The sequence below is a fragment of the Ptychodera flava genome, chromosome 8, assembly GCF_041260155.1.
Source record: "Ptychodera flava strain L36383 chromosome 8, AS_Pfla_20210202, whole genome shotgun sequence".
NCBI lineage: Eukaryota > Metazoa > Hemichordata > Enteropneusta > Ptychoderidae > Ptychodera > Ptychodera flava.
In genome coordinates, this window is record NC_091935.1 from 7,309,778 (window position 1) to 7,325,188 (window position 15,411).

The window sequence follows — 15,411 nt, forward strand, 5'->3', positions numbered from 1 at the left end:
AAACACCAGGTTGCTATGAAAATGGTTGGAAATGAGGCTAGAGCTGTCAGAGTCGCAGAATAGCAAAATTGAAGTGTTTTTTAAACAATACTTGAAGTTTATCAACAAACACACTGAGGTGTCAAAAGTTCAAGTTAGTTGGACGGAAGCAAAATTATTCCCTGGATATCTAGTCGCATGTGTTTATTTTTCATCAAAAGATACCAGCAGTGTAATAACGTGAAGATGATATTAAGATTCAGTTTTTTATCAGTGGCTTGACAAGTGCTGTGTATGTTATCTCCTCTGATGTATCTTATCAATTACTGTGATAATTGGAACTCATTAAAGCCAAACAGCTGTTGTCATTCACTGGTATTGGTCACATATCTATTATGTGCATTTGTGTAACTCACAGCGATCCAGTCTGTGATCCAAGGAAGGCTCGTTTCAAGCAAGGTGATCTATCTGTTTTGTTTTTGAGGAGGGTATCAAATTTTATGATAATGAATTGCTATGGTGGTCTCAACAGCCCTTGACAAGCCAACTTTCATGAGTTTGAAATTGACCAATTGTTTGTTTCGATGGCTTCTCCAGTGTCCTGTATAGGAGACACTAAACGATGATAAACTAGTTTAAAGCCGAGAATTGTAGTTTAGTACATGTCACCAGAACTATAACCTGCTCTCTTCATCTCATAAATCTTTTAGGCCAGTAAATTTTGAGCCAGGTCAAGAAAACATCAAACACTCCAAAATAGACAACAGTTGCCAAGTAATTCAGAAGATGGTGAAATGCAACAGAAAAGAATAGCACACGTTAGTTACAAGATGTGTGCCACCACAAGGCTTTTAACACAAAAGTAGATTAAAGCGACAGAATAGATGGGAGTACCTACTTTATCGCTAGTGTCTGTCTCACAACACACTAACACTAAAATAATTCGCCTAATCTTAATAGCTATGGTACTATCTTATCAACAGCTATGGCTCTCCCGATGTAGCATCACTTATCTTTTCTCTCAGAGGCATGCCTTCTTTATATGGCTAGCTGACTGCTAATTTAGATAATCTGCCTATCTCTGCAAGTGCTGCATTGCTGATGGTTGTGTGTTATACCTGAGTACTGATAAGAACCTGGTGAGAAAACGAAAACCCAAACACGTGTGTACGTTCACAACAGGGTAGCACTTAGCCCATGGTATGTAGACTGGGGCACACCAAAGCTGATGACTCGGGCACATCACACCAGTCTTCTGATAAACAGCAGGGAGAGTCACTCCGAATTCACCTCTGGTAATCTGGCAATGGCTGTAGGCATTAACTCATGGTTTCTGTTTTCGGTTGGAAAACTTCAGGTCAGTTGGATCATAAATTAGATTGACTAGGAATTTTCACGTTACGATATATCCTTAATATGATTTTATATTCATAATCGTGATATCGCGTGACCATGAATTGAAACATACAACTCTCGATAAAGCAATACTATTTTGAAAGGTCTGTGATCTCTTAATAATGCACAATAAAGCTCACGTGATGATAGTGTTTTGAAATACATGCCTGTATTCCATATTGATCATGACAATGCAGGCCGTACTGATAGGAAAAGTGTATGTATTGCTGTGTTATGATATGCAAACAAGAGATAAAATGTTACTGAATCAATTGTAGATTAAAAGGCCTCATTCAATGTACCACTTAAATCCATACAATAACTACAAAAATCAGTTGTGATCGTGGTTTTGAAAATTTGAAGGGGTTTGATTGTGTTATGACACTGGTGCCTTGAAGCAAAAAGTTTCAACATATCCTATATTCACTTTACAAGAAAACGTATAGTGAGGTTTTACATTCCCATCAATGTGAACCACAGGCAGTGAGCGGATCAACAAAAATGAACATGAATCTAGCATGGTATTGCTGCAGATATGATTTCAAGGAGAGTGCACCATTGAGGACATCTTTTTAAACTTTCAAGAAACTGAAAATTCTGGTCCAAAGCTTGTGTGGACTTATTTTAAAACAACAGAGCAAAGTTAGTTTTCACCAAATTATTTGTGAAATTTGAAAGTATAATTTCCCCATAAACTAAACATGCGCCATGGCAGCCATTTTGAATTTCAAATGAAACTGAATTTCAGGCAAACTTTTTTTAATCCAAAACTTGGCATTGACACCCATAATTTTTTATATTTGTAATAACGAAAGACAATAGTTTAAAGTGTCCTTGGATGAATTCTGTACGAATTCTGTGCGTAAGTTAATAAACTATCATTTGAGATGTGTACTGCCTTAAAGTAATTCTCTCATAAAGACCATGCATTGATATTTTACAGCTAGGGAAGTCACCTGCAATTCAGGTTCCTGCACTGTGTAATACTCTGTACATCAAATCAACTACCATCATAAATTGTAATGTGTATCTTATGGGTATCCTACAATCTAAAAATTTTCACCTTTTTTATCCTTTAACCTGTTCACCCCTAATTCCCACTACAAAAGTCCAACATTATGGCTGCAAACAGGATTTAAATATTAGTGGTGAAAAGGTCTGGGTAACTTATGAAAGTGTTAAGGTTAGAAATGTTTTATGAATTCAAAGTTGGAGCTAAATTTTCTTAAGTTTTTTTGATGAATTTGTATTAGATTCACACCAGTTGTCAAAAAATGAATGGTTTGAGATCGTAGCCAGAACTCTACCGTAACACTGTTCCACATATATGTATTTTGCAACTAGCATAACTCACAAAGTCAGTTTTTTGACAAAAATTGGAGTTGACATATCTTATAAGCTACTATATGTAAGAGAGTTCACATAAATATAGTACTGCCAAGTTAAGACCAATGCCACAAGGATTTTATGGTTTGATTAATTGTTCAATTTTGTATCAATTACCTGAATACCTTCAAGGAATGAAGAATAAGATTCACAATTTTGTCATAACTGATTTTTTTAAATTACTTCTTTCATTATCCAGCTGTCACACACACTACATTACTTATTTGATATTCTTTTGATTAATGGTTGGAGTGAATGGAAGTTACAAAACAGCCAGGAAATAATTATGTATTCATGTAAACTCTTGTATTCTGGCCCTGTAAACCTCTTATCTATACCTCTACCATATAAACACAACTTTTACAGATCTGGATGTTGATTTCATAATTCACAATGCAAAAAAACCCAGTTGAGTCACAGTTCTTCATCCTTAATAAAATGCACAAAATCTGTGGATTTTATGAATTTATGTTTCACTTATTTGAAATTTGTAAGTCTCTTTACACACAAAGGCTTTCTGCAGGTACATTCAAAGATTCGTATTACATGTATCATCCCCTGCATTATAAGAATATCACGTAACATGAGCAGGCATGACTTTCTTTCTCGAAGGCATGGGAACATATCTTTTGTATTTGCACGCTACCGTCTGCCCATAACAAAACATAGATTCCCAAGACGACCATCACACAACTGTAGATGTACTTTATCTCAGCTAGATATTGATAGGCTGAAAGGCAAACTGGGAGACGCTCATATCTTGATAACATAATGCTTTCACAGAGGGGAGATGTCACCGCCAGAGGGCGCTATTGCATGCTGTGCCCCACTTTGGAATCACACACTTCAGTCTATAGTACATTGTTCATCTAAAAGGTTTGTGAGCAACTATGAAATTTCTATTAGCTAGGAAAGACAAGGTACATGAGTAACTCAAAAACTGGACAGACTTTAAAATAATGACTAACAGTAAGGTTAATTAGCAAGTTGTATTTTGTTCCTATCAACCCTTGATCATGACATTGTTTATCTTGACATGCAAACAAGTTCAAGGTGTTTGTGAACAACTATGGTGATGGTGCACCTGCCATGTAACGTGTCAGCTGTCATATGATAGCATTGCAAAATGGATATGTATTGAATGTAGGCATTGCTCAGAACACAAGCAAAAAGGAAAAGTAGGAAGTTCTATAGAAAATACAGGCAATATTTCATTAAGATATTTTGGCTAGTATCAATTCCTTATTTACTGAAGATGACCAGAAATATTCCTTTGATGATGATTTTGTTCTGTTAGGACATAAAGTCTGACTTTCCAAACTGGTCTAAGGTTTCAACTTATGGGGTGAAGGCCAAAGTCACATATTTGCATATTGTCTTGGCAACCAACTCCAATTCATCCTTCAATATATCGTATAAACCTTCTTTGGATGGTAAAGAACAAATGCAATAAGCTTTGTTCTGAAATGCACTGATTGTATGGTATGGTATTGTATAAACAGACTAGACGGTAGACGAAGGAAAGATGAGATTTTAATATACATAGCAAAAGACAAAGAGATAGGCACCTTGAAGTGAACGGTTAACAAACACGCCAATAACAACCATCAACACTTCTACTCTACTGCACATACTCTGAAAATTTTAGGACTTTACACTTACCTGGTTGCCTTGTAGGGTCCATTGTGTTAGGTAATAAAGGTTGTGACCCAGGTACTCCCCCTGGCGGCTTCACAGAGAGAAAGAATACAAATTTACCACACTGAAGTTACAAATATTTGGCTCGGTACAAGGTCAAAATTGCGATATTTACAAAAGATAAACATGATCTCCATTCAAAGGTAAAGGTCAGAAATGATTTCATTTCAAAATGGCCGTAGTTGTGATAATTGGGATTGCATGTTAATCACAATGTTCTCTGTGCTCAGAGTGACAACCTGCACTTTCTAAAAGCCTTCACCACCTATAGAGGGCGCTATACATTTGCCTATGGTCTCTGAATAAAAAATAAAGAAATGAAACCCATCCTCTCACACAACACCGGCAATAAGTAAAGCTGCACTTGCATTTATGTAATTTAAATGTATTTCAATTTTTCAGTTAAGCCTGGTTTGAACAATAGTCTTTCAAAATAATGAAAAAGAATTTTGCAGTGGAAAATTTGAAAACACAGTAATATGTGATCCTACAAGTTTGTTATAAATCATTGGGTTTTTTTCAAAAAGGATGAAATATGTAAGATGAGCGTATCTCATGTCTGTTTCAATTCACAGTTACAAATGATTATGGAATATGAAATTGAAACATTCAGTTACAGGCGCTAGGCTGAAATCCACGAAATAGATTTAGATAAATAATTGAGTTTTGGTTTGATGTTCAAGGCTAAATCATCATCTTTAGTTGTTGTTTCACAGAGAGAAAGATATCTTTTTCCAAAGGACATACATGCACTCCGTTTTGTACAAGTAAAATTATTACAGGATATTCAACGGCAGAAAATGGTCTGGGAAGTGAATATGTGGGAAAGCGCTGCTCCTTAAAAACAAAATTAGAAATGTACATAGCCTGATGTTTTTCCCCTGAGACACAGAACGGCAACTCTAAGTCCCGCACTCATTATGACATTAATATCAACCAAAGGGTCAAAGGTCAGGTGCTGACATGGCGACATGAACCATGTTGTTATCTCACAGAATAACATAACACACCATGCTTTTCTATTTGGAAATTCTGAAATTTTCGAAATCATACCCCTTTCTCATGTGTGAAATTTGTAAGTCCTTCAAAACGGAAAATTTTATGGCGGGGATAGTAAGTGTCCCGACCATTTCCTGTTGTTGTCACTATTACTAATAGTTTTGTCATACTTCCTCTGTCATGGCTGGGTAAAGATTGAAAGTAATATTGTTTATTCAATTATTTTTAATGTTCAAAAATTTATTCTCGTTCTACTATAAACATAATTGTGTACATTTTTAGATATATTGTTATTGATTGAAATGAACAATGCCAAGTCAGTATGAGACAAATAAATGTAATTCTAGTAGACAAAATTTCATGCTATAAATAAATTTTAAAATAGGATTTTAATACAAACATAACGTAATACTCATTTCCTTTAGTGGCTTGTTTGATATTTTTATTTCTTTGTTTTCGCTACCTTTTTTCAATTTAATTTGAAATGAGTCTTGGGTCAGAAATTTAAATATTTCCCAATTCTTACCATTTACAGAGAGAGAAATTACAAAAAAAAAGGTTACTGGTTGACTGGCAAACAAGAAAGGCCCCTTATCTTGGCATATCTTTTCAACGCTCTTTGTGTGCACATGCTGGATGTCCTAGATACATAAATTTTGACCCAACAATATGACCACGTTTTGAAGTGATGTGAAAATGCTAACAAAACCAACCAGAGTGACCTTTGGAGTGTTCACCATAAAACGTGACAAACTGTCTTGCCTTGAAAATTTATGTTTGCAAATACGCTATTACCACATTTTTGGCTGTTTGTCAATGACATAATGTCTGACTTATTTTGTTTCTGATCTGCTGAAATTGCAAAATTTTAATTTTAGGAAATACAATTTAGTATTACAGCATTTAGCCAGTTCCCGTTGTTTTGTGCATATACTAACATTAGCATGAAACAAAATTTCCTCTTTCACAGATCAATTTTGTCAGTCATATTCAACAAATTGCGTATGTCACTGTGTATATTATCAACTAGAAATTTCCGTGTCCAAGACAAAAGCAGCGCCCTCACAAGTCTACTTTGTGAAATTCAGATTCAGGTCAAACAATTGTTGTACTAACCTGTTGTTGTGGCATTCTCATAGGCCGCGGACCCCCTGGATACCTCGGCGACATAAACGGCTGAAAAAGAGAATGTGTGGGTTCAGTATTGGAAAGAAAATGTCACCGCGGGCTAAGATTTCGTGAATATGCAGTCACTTTGTCAAAAGACTCAATACTGACATTAAAAAAAGAACTAAAGTGAGTTGTCCAAAATGTCAAGAAGATGATCTTCCGTTTCTTTGAATGAAAATTTAAACTTCTCTAATCCTTTTGTCATTCCTGATGACCTAATCACTACAGATGATATAATCACTCATAAAGGACAGCATCAACACATTATGAACATGAACAACCTTGACAAACAGTTTGAACAAGCCCTATGGATGACAGAAAATAAAAACAAAGAAAAACAAGAGAATACTAGGGTAGGATGAAATATTTCACGAACTACCAAACACAACAGCATAGAAGCACTTTTTGTAAAGGAAACAAACACAAATTGTAATTTGTGCTTTGAAGACAAAATGTTAAAAAAAAATAAACATAGTACTTATGATTCTAATCATGACTGAAAGCAAGTATGTCAACATTTTAAATTGTGTTTCCAGCTTTAAAATAAGTACCTTTCCTAACACTGAACAATTAGCGATACTATTAGTTTTGCTGCATGTTTGAAAATGTAAAATGAAAGCATTTTACTCAAGAAACGTTGATTTCATACGATATTAATTTTTTAACTTGGGTGCGCCCAAGACAACTAGAATTTCAGAAAAGATTTCTGAAGGCCATTTCATTTTGGGAAAAAATTTTGACCCAAACATAATTTCTCTGGAGTAACTAGAATTCTCACGTCTTCAAGTCTTTTTCACAGGTTAGTTTTACAATGTTCTTAACCATATGAAAACCATGGGCCCTAAACTTTATTTTTGGCATTATCATAATTTGTAGTACGTTACAAATGATGGTCCAAGATTTTTTGACAAGATTTCTTTACATAATTTGGGAAAAACACATGTTCATTGCACTACAGAACAAGTTGAAAGTAGTTTATCACTGGCTGTTTTGGATTTACTTTACATTGCCAAATGGTGTTACTATATTACAAATGCACAGTAATTGGTGTAGTGACAAATCAAGCAGCGGGAACACAAAGTGAACGTTTTTTTAAAACACAATTAACAATCTGACTAAAACTGCTTTATAAGACATTTGGGTTTTCTTCTTTCCAGAAGTTATTTCTTTAGTTTTTGTTTATAAATCACTGTTGATATATTCCTACTTTTGTAATCATGGCGGCATTTTTTTGTCAGGAAGAACATTGATTCCATATGTGAAAGTGTTTGTGTGTTTGAAATTTGAGTACTCACCTGATTATTATCCATCATTTGACTGTGTGGAGGTATCTGGAAAAAAAGCAGAAGTTGAACATTGTGTGAAAGTTGTGAACAGACATCTCTACAAACTACACAGAGTTTTCAACTCTGGCGCTGAACAGTGGTTGCGTGGCTGGTGATATGATTGACCATATCAGATTGATAAGTTTGCATTCAAACAAAGAGCTTACAATGTGACTATAGATATATCAAAACAGATTTGACGAATACAACAGAAAAGATGAGGATTCCTTAGACAGTGAAATAAAAGTTATCATAATTTGAAGTGTAAATAATGCTGATTGTATTGCAGGTTGGGTTTTATGTATCATGGAGGAGAGAGTTAACAACCAAACTCACCTGATTTTGTGGCATCATGGGATTATTTGGATGTGGAGGTTGTGGATGAGGGGATGGTTGTGATACTTGAGGTTGCTATGGAAACAGGACAGAAATGAAGAGAGGTAAGTTGCTATCTTGAAATGAACCAGAGTTGGTTGTTAGATGTTCAGTTAGGTAAATAGTGCAAAGAAAATAATTTCACAGCACAAACCCACTTAACTATAAAACTCTCTCTACTCTAGTAAATTTTCATATTTGTAAAAACGAATTAACTTTGTGAAATAACAATTTTGTCATACTGTGAAAAAAATGGCCGACAAAAAAACACAGTACATTGAAAAATTTATCTTCAAATATTGGCAGAAGCCTCGTCATCCTATAACCTAGCCATTGACATTCGCGAAAAAAGTAACCTTTTTAAACAATTACTCATGAAAGCAAAAGTGAAGATTATTTTGTCCAAAGCAAAAAGTAAACTTTGCACTGTTGTAACTGCACACCTACAACCATGAAATTTAAGTTACCCCTGGCAGTACCCGTTTTGCCCGTACCAACTATTGGTATTCATCTTTCATTTTGAAACACATTGAGGGCAAATAAAATCTGATTGTTCAAAGTGTTCCCACCCACTCCATCCCACTTTATAATTCTATTTGGCATTTTCACTAATGATGCACAAGTTAACAAAATTTCGCCATTTGCTATGGGCAACAATGAGAAAAAGTTTAAAACACACAAATTACAAATTTTCTCAACCAACCTCTACCCTATGTCCCCCAGTTTCTGTTACAGAAAATGAGCATAACTTTTTGCCATATATGTTTTGTTATATCTACTGAACAAGGGAAAACAATAGGAAAAAAGATAAATCCTTCAAATATTGCAGGGTAGCCAGAAACGAACCTGAATTCAGAGTAAAACTTGTCTTTAAAGACAGTCAGGAGTTTAATACAGCACGATTATTTTGCCTTTTTTTTTGTAACTGAGAACTTAATTTTTAACTCATGTACAATTCTATTGTTTTTTCGTGAGGAGAACTGATTACAAACACACATACAGGATGTGCCACTATACAACTGAAAAAGCTCTTCTTATATATTGAAAGTTTTTGTATCCATGTTACGATTTACAATACCAACCAGCAAATGTGATTTACCAAAATATCATACTTAAAAATACTTTATTTATTGCTTTCTGGAAAATAGAATGGGATAAAAATTAACTAAATGGAAACAAAACAGGATATTGGAATATCCGATGACTTCTCGAGTCTTATAGTTGCACAACACAGTGTGCACATATAACTGTGTCTACTTTCACTACAAATTATTCAGAATTGACTGACATTGATACCTTACAAATAAGTGAAAAAACCATCAATATGTCCGATTTATACCATTTTATTATTCATTTGTGCTGCCAATACCAGTATAATGGTAAGGTGCCAAACTAAAAATTTGTCAAAATTTTTTAACTGAGAAAGAAAGCTGAATATTAGCTTATATTTTTTCTATTCAGGGGTAAAATTTTCAAAGCGATTGAAAGAATTGAATGTTTTAAATTGATAAAAGGGGCAAAAATTGCAAAAGTCTGACTGAATAAGGCAAAACACATAGGTTTCCAAAGTAGTATATTACTTAGCAATAATTTTATTTCACTTAATTTTTTTCAGTTGGCCCTTGCTTTTTTCCTCTGAGTGAATCACTCTAATTAATAATGCATATTGTTGAATCAGTCCCAACCATGTGCCAGCAAATGAACTGCACAGGTTGGTAGAAATACTGTGGAAGTTAATCCAATGCTTCTGAATACGTATGAGTAGTGTCGGAAGTTTAAGCCCTCTCAATTTTGACATATATATCAACAGAAATTTAATTTTCTTGTAATTTCATCACAAAGGTGTTTCATAATCTCTTAAGATAATCTAATATCACAACCTTTTGGACAAAAATATTAAGATGCAAAATGGGGCATGATTTCTTATTTATATATTGAAATTTTTTTCTGTACTGTTTTTTCAAAGATCATCTAAGAGGTTTAGGAAGTAGGTTGATTATCACACAGGCATGTAGAAATATTCATGCAAAGATATCATTTTGATATTGCAACAGTGGTCTATTTTTAATATATTTTAGACAACATGCCATTGCACCTCCATTTCACGGCCATAATCAGTTATGGCGATTGGACTCACTGCAAATATCAGTGTCAGTGTTTAGAATTATCCTGTTCAGAATCACATGTTCCTGGAAACATTGTAAAAATATCAACTACCTACTGGTAGTTTGATATACGTGAGTTGTATTACACCGCTTGAGGTGATAGAGCAAAAGGAAAACATTACATTTTGTGGCATTGCAAACGTGGTTTGTTAAAAGAAACGTGAATGGAAAATAGATAAATGGACGAACGGACGCATATCCATGTGCTGGTCCAAGGGAAGAAGGGGGTATGAGGGCAGAGGAGGGATAATGTTCATTTGAAGAGAGGAAAGGGGAGAGTTCTAACTTGTGCAATTATACTTCAAGTGCTGCCTGTTGTCACTATGCTGTCACTTGTTAGTTTCCTACAAAATTTGGTTTACAATTTGACTTTCAAAAAATGAAAACAAACAAAAACTCTCAATACCTAGAAAACCACACCTTCAAATCTAGAATTAGAAATGGAACAGAATACCAGATCTTTCCTCTTATTCCAGTTTAGATTTTACAAATGGGTGGTTCAAACAATGCTACTGATAATTTAACAAAAAATTATTTGCATAAAAATACCAATACAAAGTAATTATCTATAATTGTCAATCATCATTAAAAGTACAACTTATTAAGCCCTCACTTGTCTACCAACACCAGAGATAGATAATCCACATACCACGATGGATTTCGAAGATCACATATTTATGAAACCTTTGATTCTACATGAAATTTTCACAGCAAAAGGAGAAAGCTTGATAGCGCTTCAAATCAATATTATATCATCTGAATATTAATAGTCACAATGGCTGATAGACCAATATTCTTTTATGAATTTGAATCAAGTATATAGGTCGTATAATATTTCTAAGTTCTTCCTAACCTTATGGTTCAGCAAAGTAGGTCATTTTTTACTTGTCTATAAATACAGTTGGAAATCTACAACGGTTATGTTTCATTTGCCAGGGCAATAACTAAATGACTTTGTAAGTTTTACTTCCATCATTTCCACTTTTTCCCCTCTAAATCCTCCCTCCCCCCCAACTGTCTTCAGCCCATCACTCTGTACATTCCAGAGCAAAGATGAAACTTTCATGCAAAAAAAAATGAAAACATACTGTCTTTGCGTTATTGTCTTAAAATATCATTCACAGTGTAAATTATGTATAACAGAGTGAAACTACCGGGTGAAGCTTGGCACACTTCCAAGAAAGGAAATTTTATTGTTTTGCGTAAGCACTGACATGACTTGAGTAACCTATCACAGCTATCATCGAAGGCCACCGCTGAAAAGATGTCTGTAAACGTAATGACAAGTCAGCATCCTTTCTTAATAACGTCAATATCATTACTAGCAGAAAAAACAGAGAAATAGGCAAAAACAGAGAAATAGGCATATCAGTTTAGCTTTCAAAACATAGATCACTAACTATTACTATTTTTGGTTTATGGTTGAGTCTTATGATACACACATAAAATGCACCATAATATATTTATAGATTTATTACCTTGTCTTCAAAGACACTGAATTTCTACTATTTTTATTGAAAATAAATTGTAAAAAAATACTGACAATGAAGGTCGACCTCTGTATGTCAACTGAAACGAACAAAAGTGAGTGATTGCCTGTGATCCATGCATCATACCATTTTCACCTGTTTCATAACAAGTTTCTATAAATTTCACTTCAAGAAAACAATACTGTGAGTCCTCAACAATACCCATTGACAAACACAACTACTCTAACATGTTGAACAGAGATCAAAACTTTTTAAAATTTCAGGGAAAATAAAAAAATTTCAAATCTGATTAAATTCAAATCTCACTCTTCTGAAGGTGTTTAATGTTATATATCAATCTGCATCCAAAAGTGTTTTATTTGAATGTGAAGAAAATAAATCGCCCAATCAGTAATTCAGATTTCACAGGGAACATACACCTGCTATATTGCCAAGGCGAACTTTGTACCAACTGTCTAGTTTCATGTTCTCTTTCACACTTTGCCAAACTAAGATTTTATTTCCATAATGCACTACTTTGTTGGTTATTTCTGCAGTAACACTCACCCCTGAACTGACAGTAGGAATATGAACCAATACACCTCCAAGACAAAATCCTTTCCACAAGTGAATGCCACAAGTTATCTCAACGGTCTACTTCATATATTCAGATCAAAATTCTATTATAATATGATTATAGATCATGTTGTGACACAAAAGCCTCATACTGGGTTAGCTTACATTCCAGAAAATATGAATTATTTTACACGGTCTACTTAAATTTTAAATGGGCTGAATTATGTGTTTCATCAATGTTGACACTAAGGCCAGTGGGCATAATATGTTTAATCAGTACTTGTTGTGCCAATGCTGATACCAGGGCCAGTGGGCATAACATGTTTAATCAGTGCTTGTTTGATCTATGCTGGTACCAGGGCACATAGTATAATATGTTTAACCAGTACTTGTTTGGCACAAGGCAATGCTGATACCAGGGCCAGTGGGCATAACATGTTTAATCAGTGCTTGTTTGATCTATGCTGGCACCAGGGCAAGTAGGTATAATATGTTTAACCAGTACTTGTTTGGCCAATGCTGGTACCAGGGGGCCAGTGGGCATAACATGTTTAATCAGTGTTTGTTTGATCTATGCTGGCACCAGGGCCAGTAGGTATAGTTTTTTAATCAGTACTTGTTTGACAAATAATGATACCAGGGCCGATAGGTAAAACACATTGAATCAGTAATTGTTCGGCCAATACCAAGGCCAGTTGGCACAAATGAGTAACAGTCATAAGAATGACAAAGTTGTCATTTTTTGCACGATTGTGTCAGCTTGTAATTAAGAGATTAAAAGGCCGTTCTGACACAGCATTTAACAACGTTGTGAACGCCGTTGTTATGGTAAACAACGACGAAAACCACGTGTGAGAACAGTTAACGACGGTGCTGCGACGGCGTCGATCTACGGCGTCGAATTTCGTCAGACCTGCAACGGCGCGCCGACGCAAATTGTGTGTCAGAACGGTTAACGACGGTGTAAACGCCCTCTCGCGACGACTTTTGTCCAAAACATTACCTCTGACCTATCAGCTCGAGTGCACAGTACGCATAGCTGGACTCGACACGAACCATGGAAGACAACAGATCTCTCGCTCCCATGTATAAAGTGTGAAAGAGGCTGCCCACCTAACTATCCAAAATGTTTTTGTGTCGAGTTTGTGTTTGGTTCGTTTCAAAAATGTGTTCCTACATTCCTATCCGATTGTTTGTGTTAATAAAAAATGTTTGTTTCGCCTCGGATATTTGTAGGGAAGTTTGGATTAGTGTGTACGGTAATCTTTTGTTTGTGTGGGGAAAGCTTATGGCGAGACGCAGCCGGACCTATGGTGTTACAAAGTTGATAGAGTGGCCCTTTGACGCTAGCGTTTCGAAACCCGAGTGTGGTTTCTCATCAGTCGCAGTGTAGATTCTTTCCTTTGTTGGTTTCTTTCCTTTGTTTGGTTTGTGAAAAATTATTTTAATGGGTTTTAGTGATCTTGCTCATCGAATAGCGAGGCAAGAATATCAATGTTTGGGTCTCGTTGTGAGTCCATTTATGCATTCCTGAGGCGACGATTGAACTGTTGAATCCGTCTGGATCGCATATGAAGGTGAAAATACAGGAGACACGCCGCTACAGTTGCGTCCTGGACATCCGCCATTGTTGTTTATATCCAACCTGTACTATAGACATATATTGAACGTAGAGGGCGCAAAACACCGGTGTTTTCCTCAAAACACCGGAGGAAATTCCGTGTATGGACATAAGTAGAGATTAAGGGTTAATCCACAGGTGTTTACCAATCAAAACCGTTAGTTACCGGCGGCGTTGGTTTGGCTAGTGGGAACACAGTATAAGATGCAAGAGATTCAGAGATTAAATCAAGCAGGTCGATATCAGAACATACACCTCACAAATAAAGTGAAAATAACAGCTAATAAACAAACACAACTAAAACAAAATCAGGGATGGACAACACTTGTGGGATTCACAGAATAAAATCTGATGTATTTAGAATTTTAACGCCTTCAACATGATAGTTACAGACAACAATTGCATACATCCTAAGCCGACTAAAAAGACAACTGTTCCCAGCAGGTATCTGTTTTCTTTTCTTGACTATAAATAGAAAATGAAACTGCTGAAGTGTTAATAATAGCATAAAAAATGTCAATATTGATGACCACTTGTTTCTTCTTCATCTAAAATTATTTTTTTGTTTCTGATTTGTGTAATGGTTGAATAATTATCGCTAAGACTGGTTGTACACATACATTGTGCTCTTTAAAGCATTAGGATTTCTTTTGGCATAGATACTTTGTTAGTTCGTCAACAGGAGTCATGAAATTAGTTCCCAGTAGAACACTACCTCTCTGTCTTTCCTCTTCATCTGCTGAATAAGACATTAAACCCTATATACATCTTTTTCTATACGATAGATCATAAGCATATCTGACCTCAACCTTTGGTTCAATATCACAATGACACATCCATAGTCTTCCTGCACACTTTTTAATGAACATATAACATTACAATTTGTCAAATACGACTCTTTCCTATCACTGGATAAATCTGCCTAATACAAACATCCATATACCAGGCTCTTTCCTCTGTATACCATACTGGCATGTTTTCCCGTCTATGTCTGATTTATCATGACCATATCATATCACTGTTATGGCCTTGTACTGTACGATACATGACAGGCATACATTCCTAATCTTTACTCATACTTTTCAGATTCATTGTAAACCTACATGGTGCTCCATCTTGCTCATTATGTAATAAATAATATTCATAGCCTGTTTTTTCTCATTCACTCTGTGGCATATCACAAAACCATCAAAGCAGTCCATACTCTGCCCAATATATCATGAAGTCATATTTGTCCTCTATCCTCAGTGTGT

At 35.2% G+C, this 15,411-nt stretch overlaps 1 protein-coding gene and 1 long non-coding RNA gene across 12 annotated transcripts in view; one reads left to right on the forward strand and one right to left on the reverse strand.

Annotated features, from left to right (window-relative positions):
- Positions 1–15,411, reverse strand: part of LOC139138348 (single-stranded DNA-binding protein 3-like) — a 119,335-nt gene that overhangs the window by 46,337 nt on the left and 57,587 nt on the right. For 6 of the 9 annotated variants that reach the window (XM_070706685.1, XM_070706684.1, XM_070706680.1 and 3 more), the window contains exons 6-9: positions 8,289–8,363; positions 7,923–7,958; positions 6,574–6,633; positions 4,423–4,489 (exon numbers count right to left, since the gene is read on the reverse strand). In XM_070706685.1, the coding sequence (XP_070562786.1) occupies positions 4,423–4,489; positions 6,574–6,633; positions 7,923–7,958; positions 8,289–8,363 (238 nt within the window). The remainder of the gene's footprint in view (positions 1–4,422; positions 4,490–6,573; positions 6,634–7,922; positions 7,959–8,288; positions 8,364–15,411) is intronic. The other 3 variants (XM_070706688.1, XM_070706687.1, XM_070706686.1) reach the window with 1 other exon arrangement.
- Positions 1–15,411, forward strand: part of LOC139138351 (uncharacterized) — a 47,442-nt gene that overhangs the window by 9,993 nt on the left and 22,038 nt on the right. For all 3 annotated transcript variants that reach the window (XR_011553587.1, XR_011553586.1, XR_011553588.1), the window contains one exon: positions 8,242–8,392. This is a non-coding gene — a long non-coding RNA (uncharacterized lncRNA). The remainder of the gene's footprint in view (positions 1–8,241; positions 8,393–15,411) is intronic.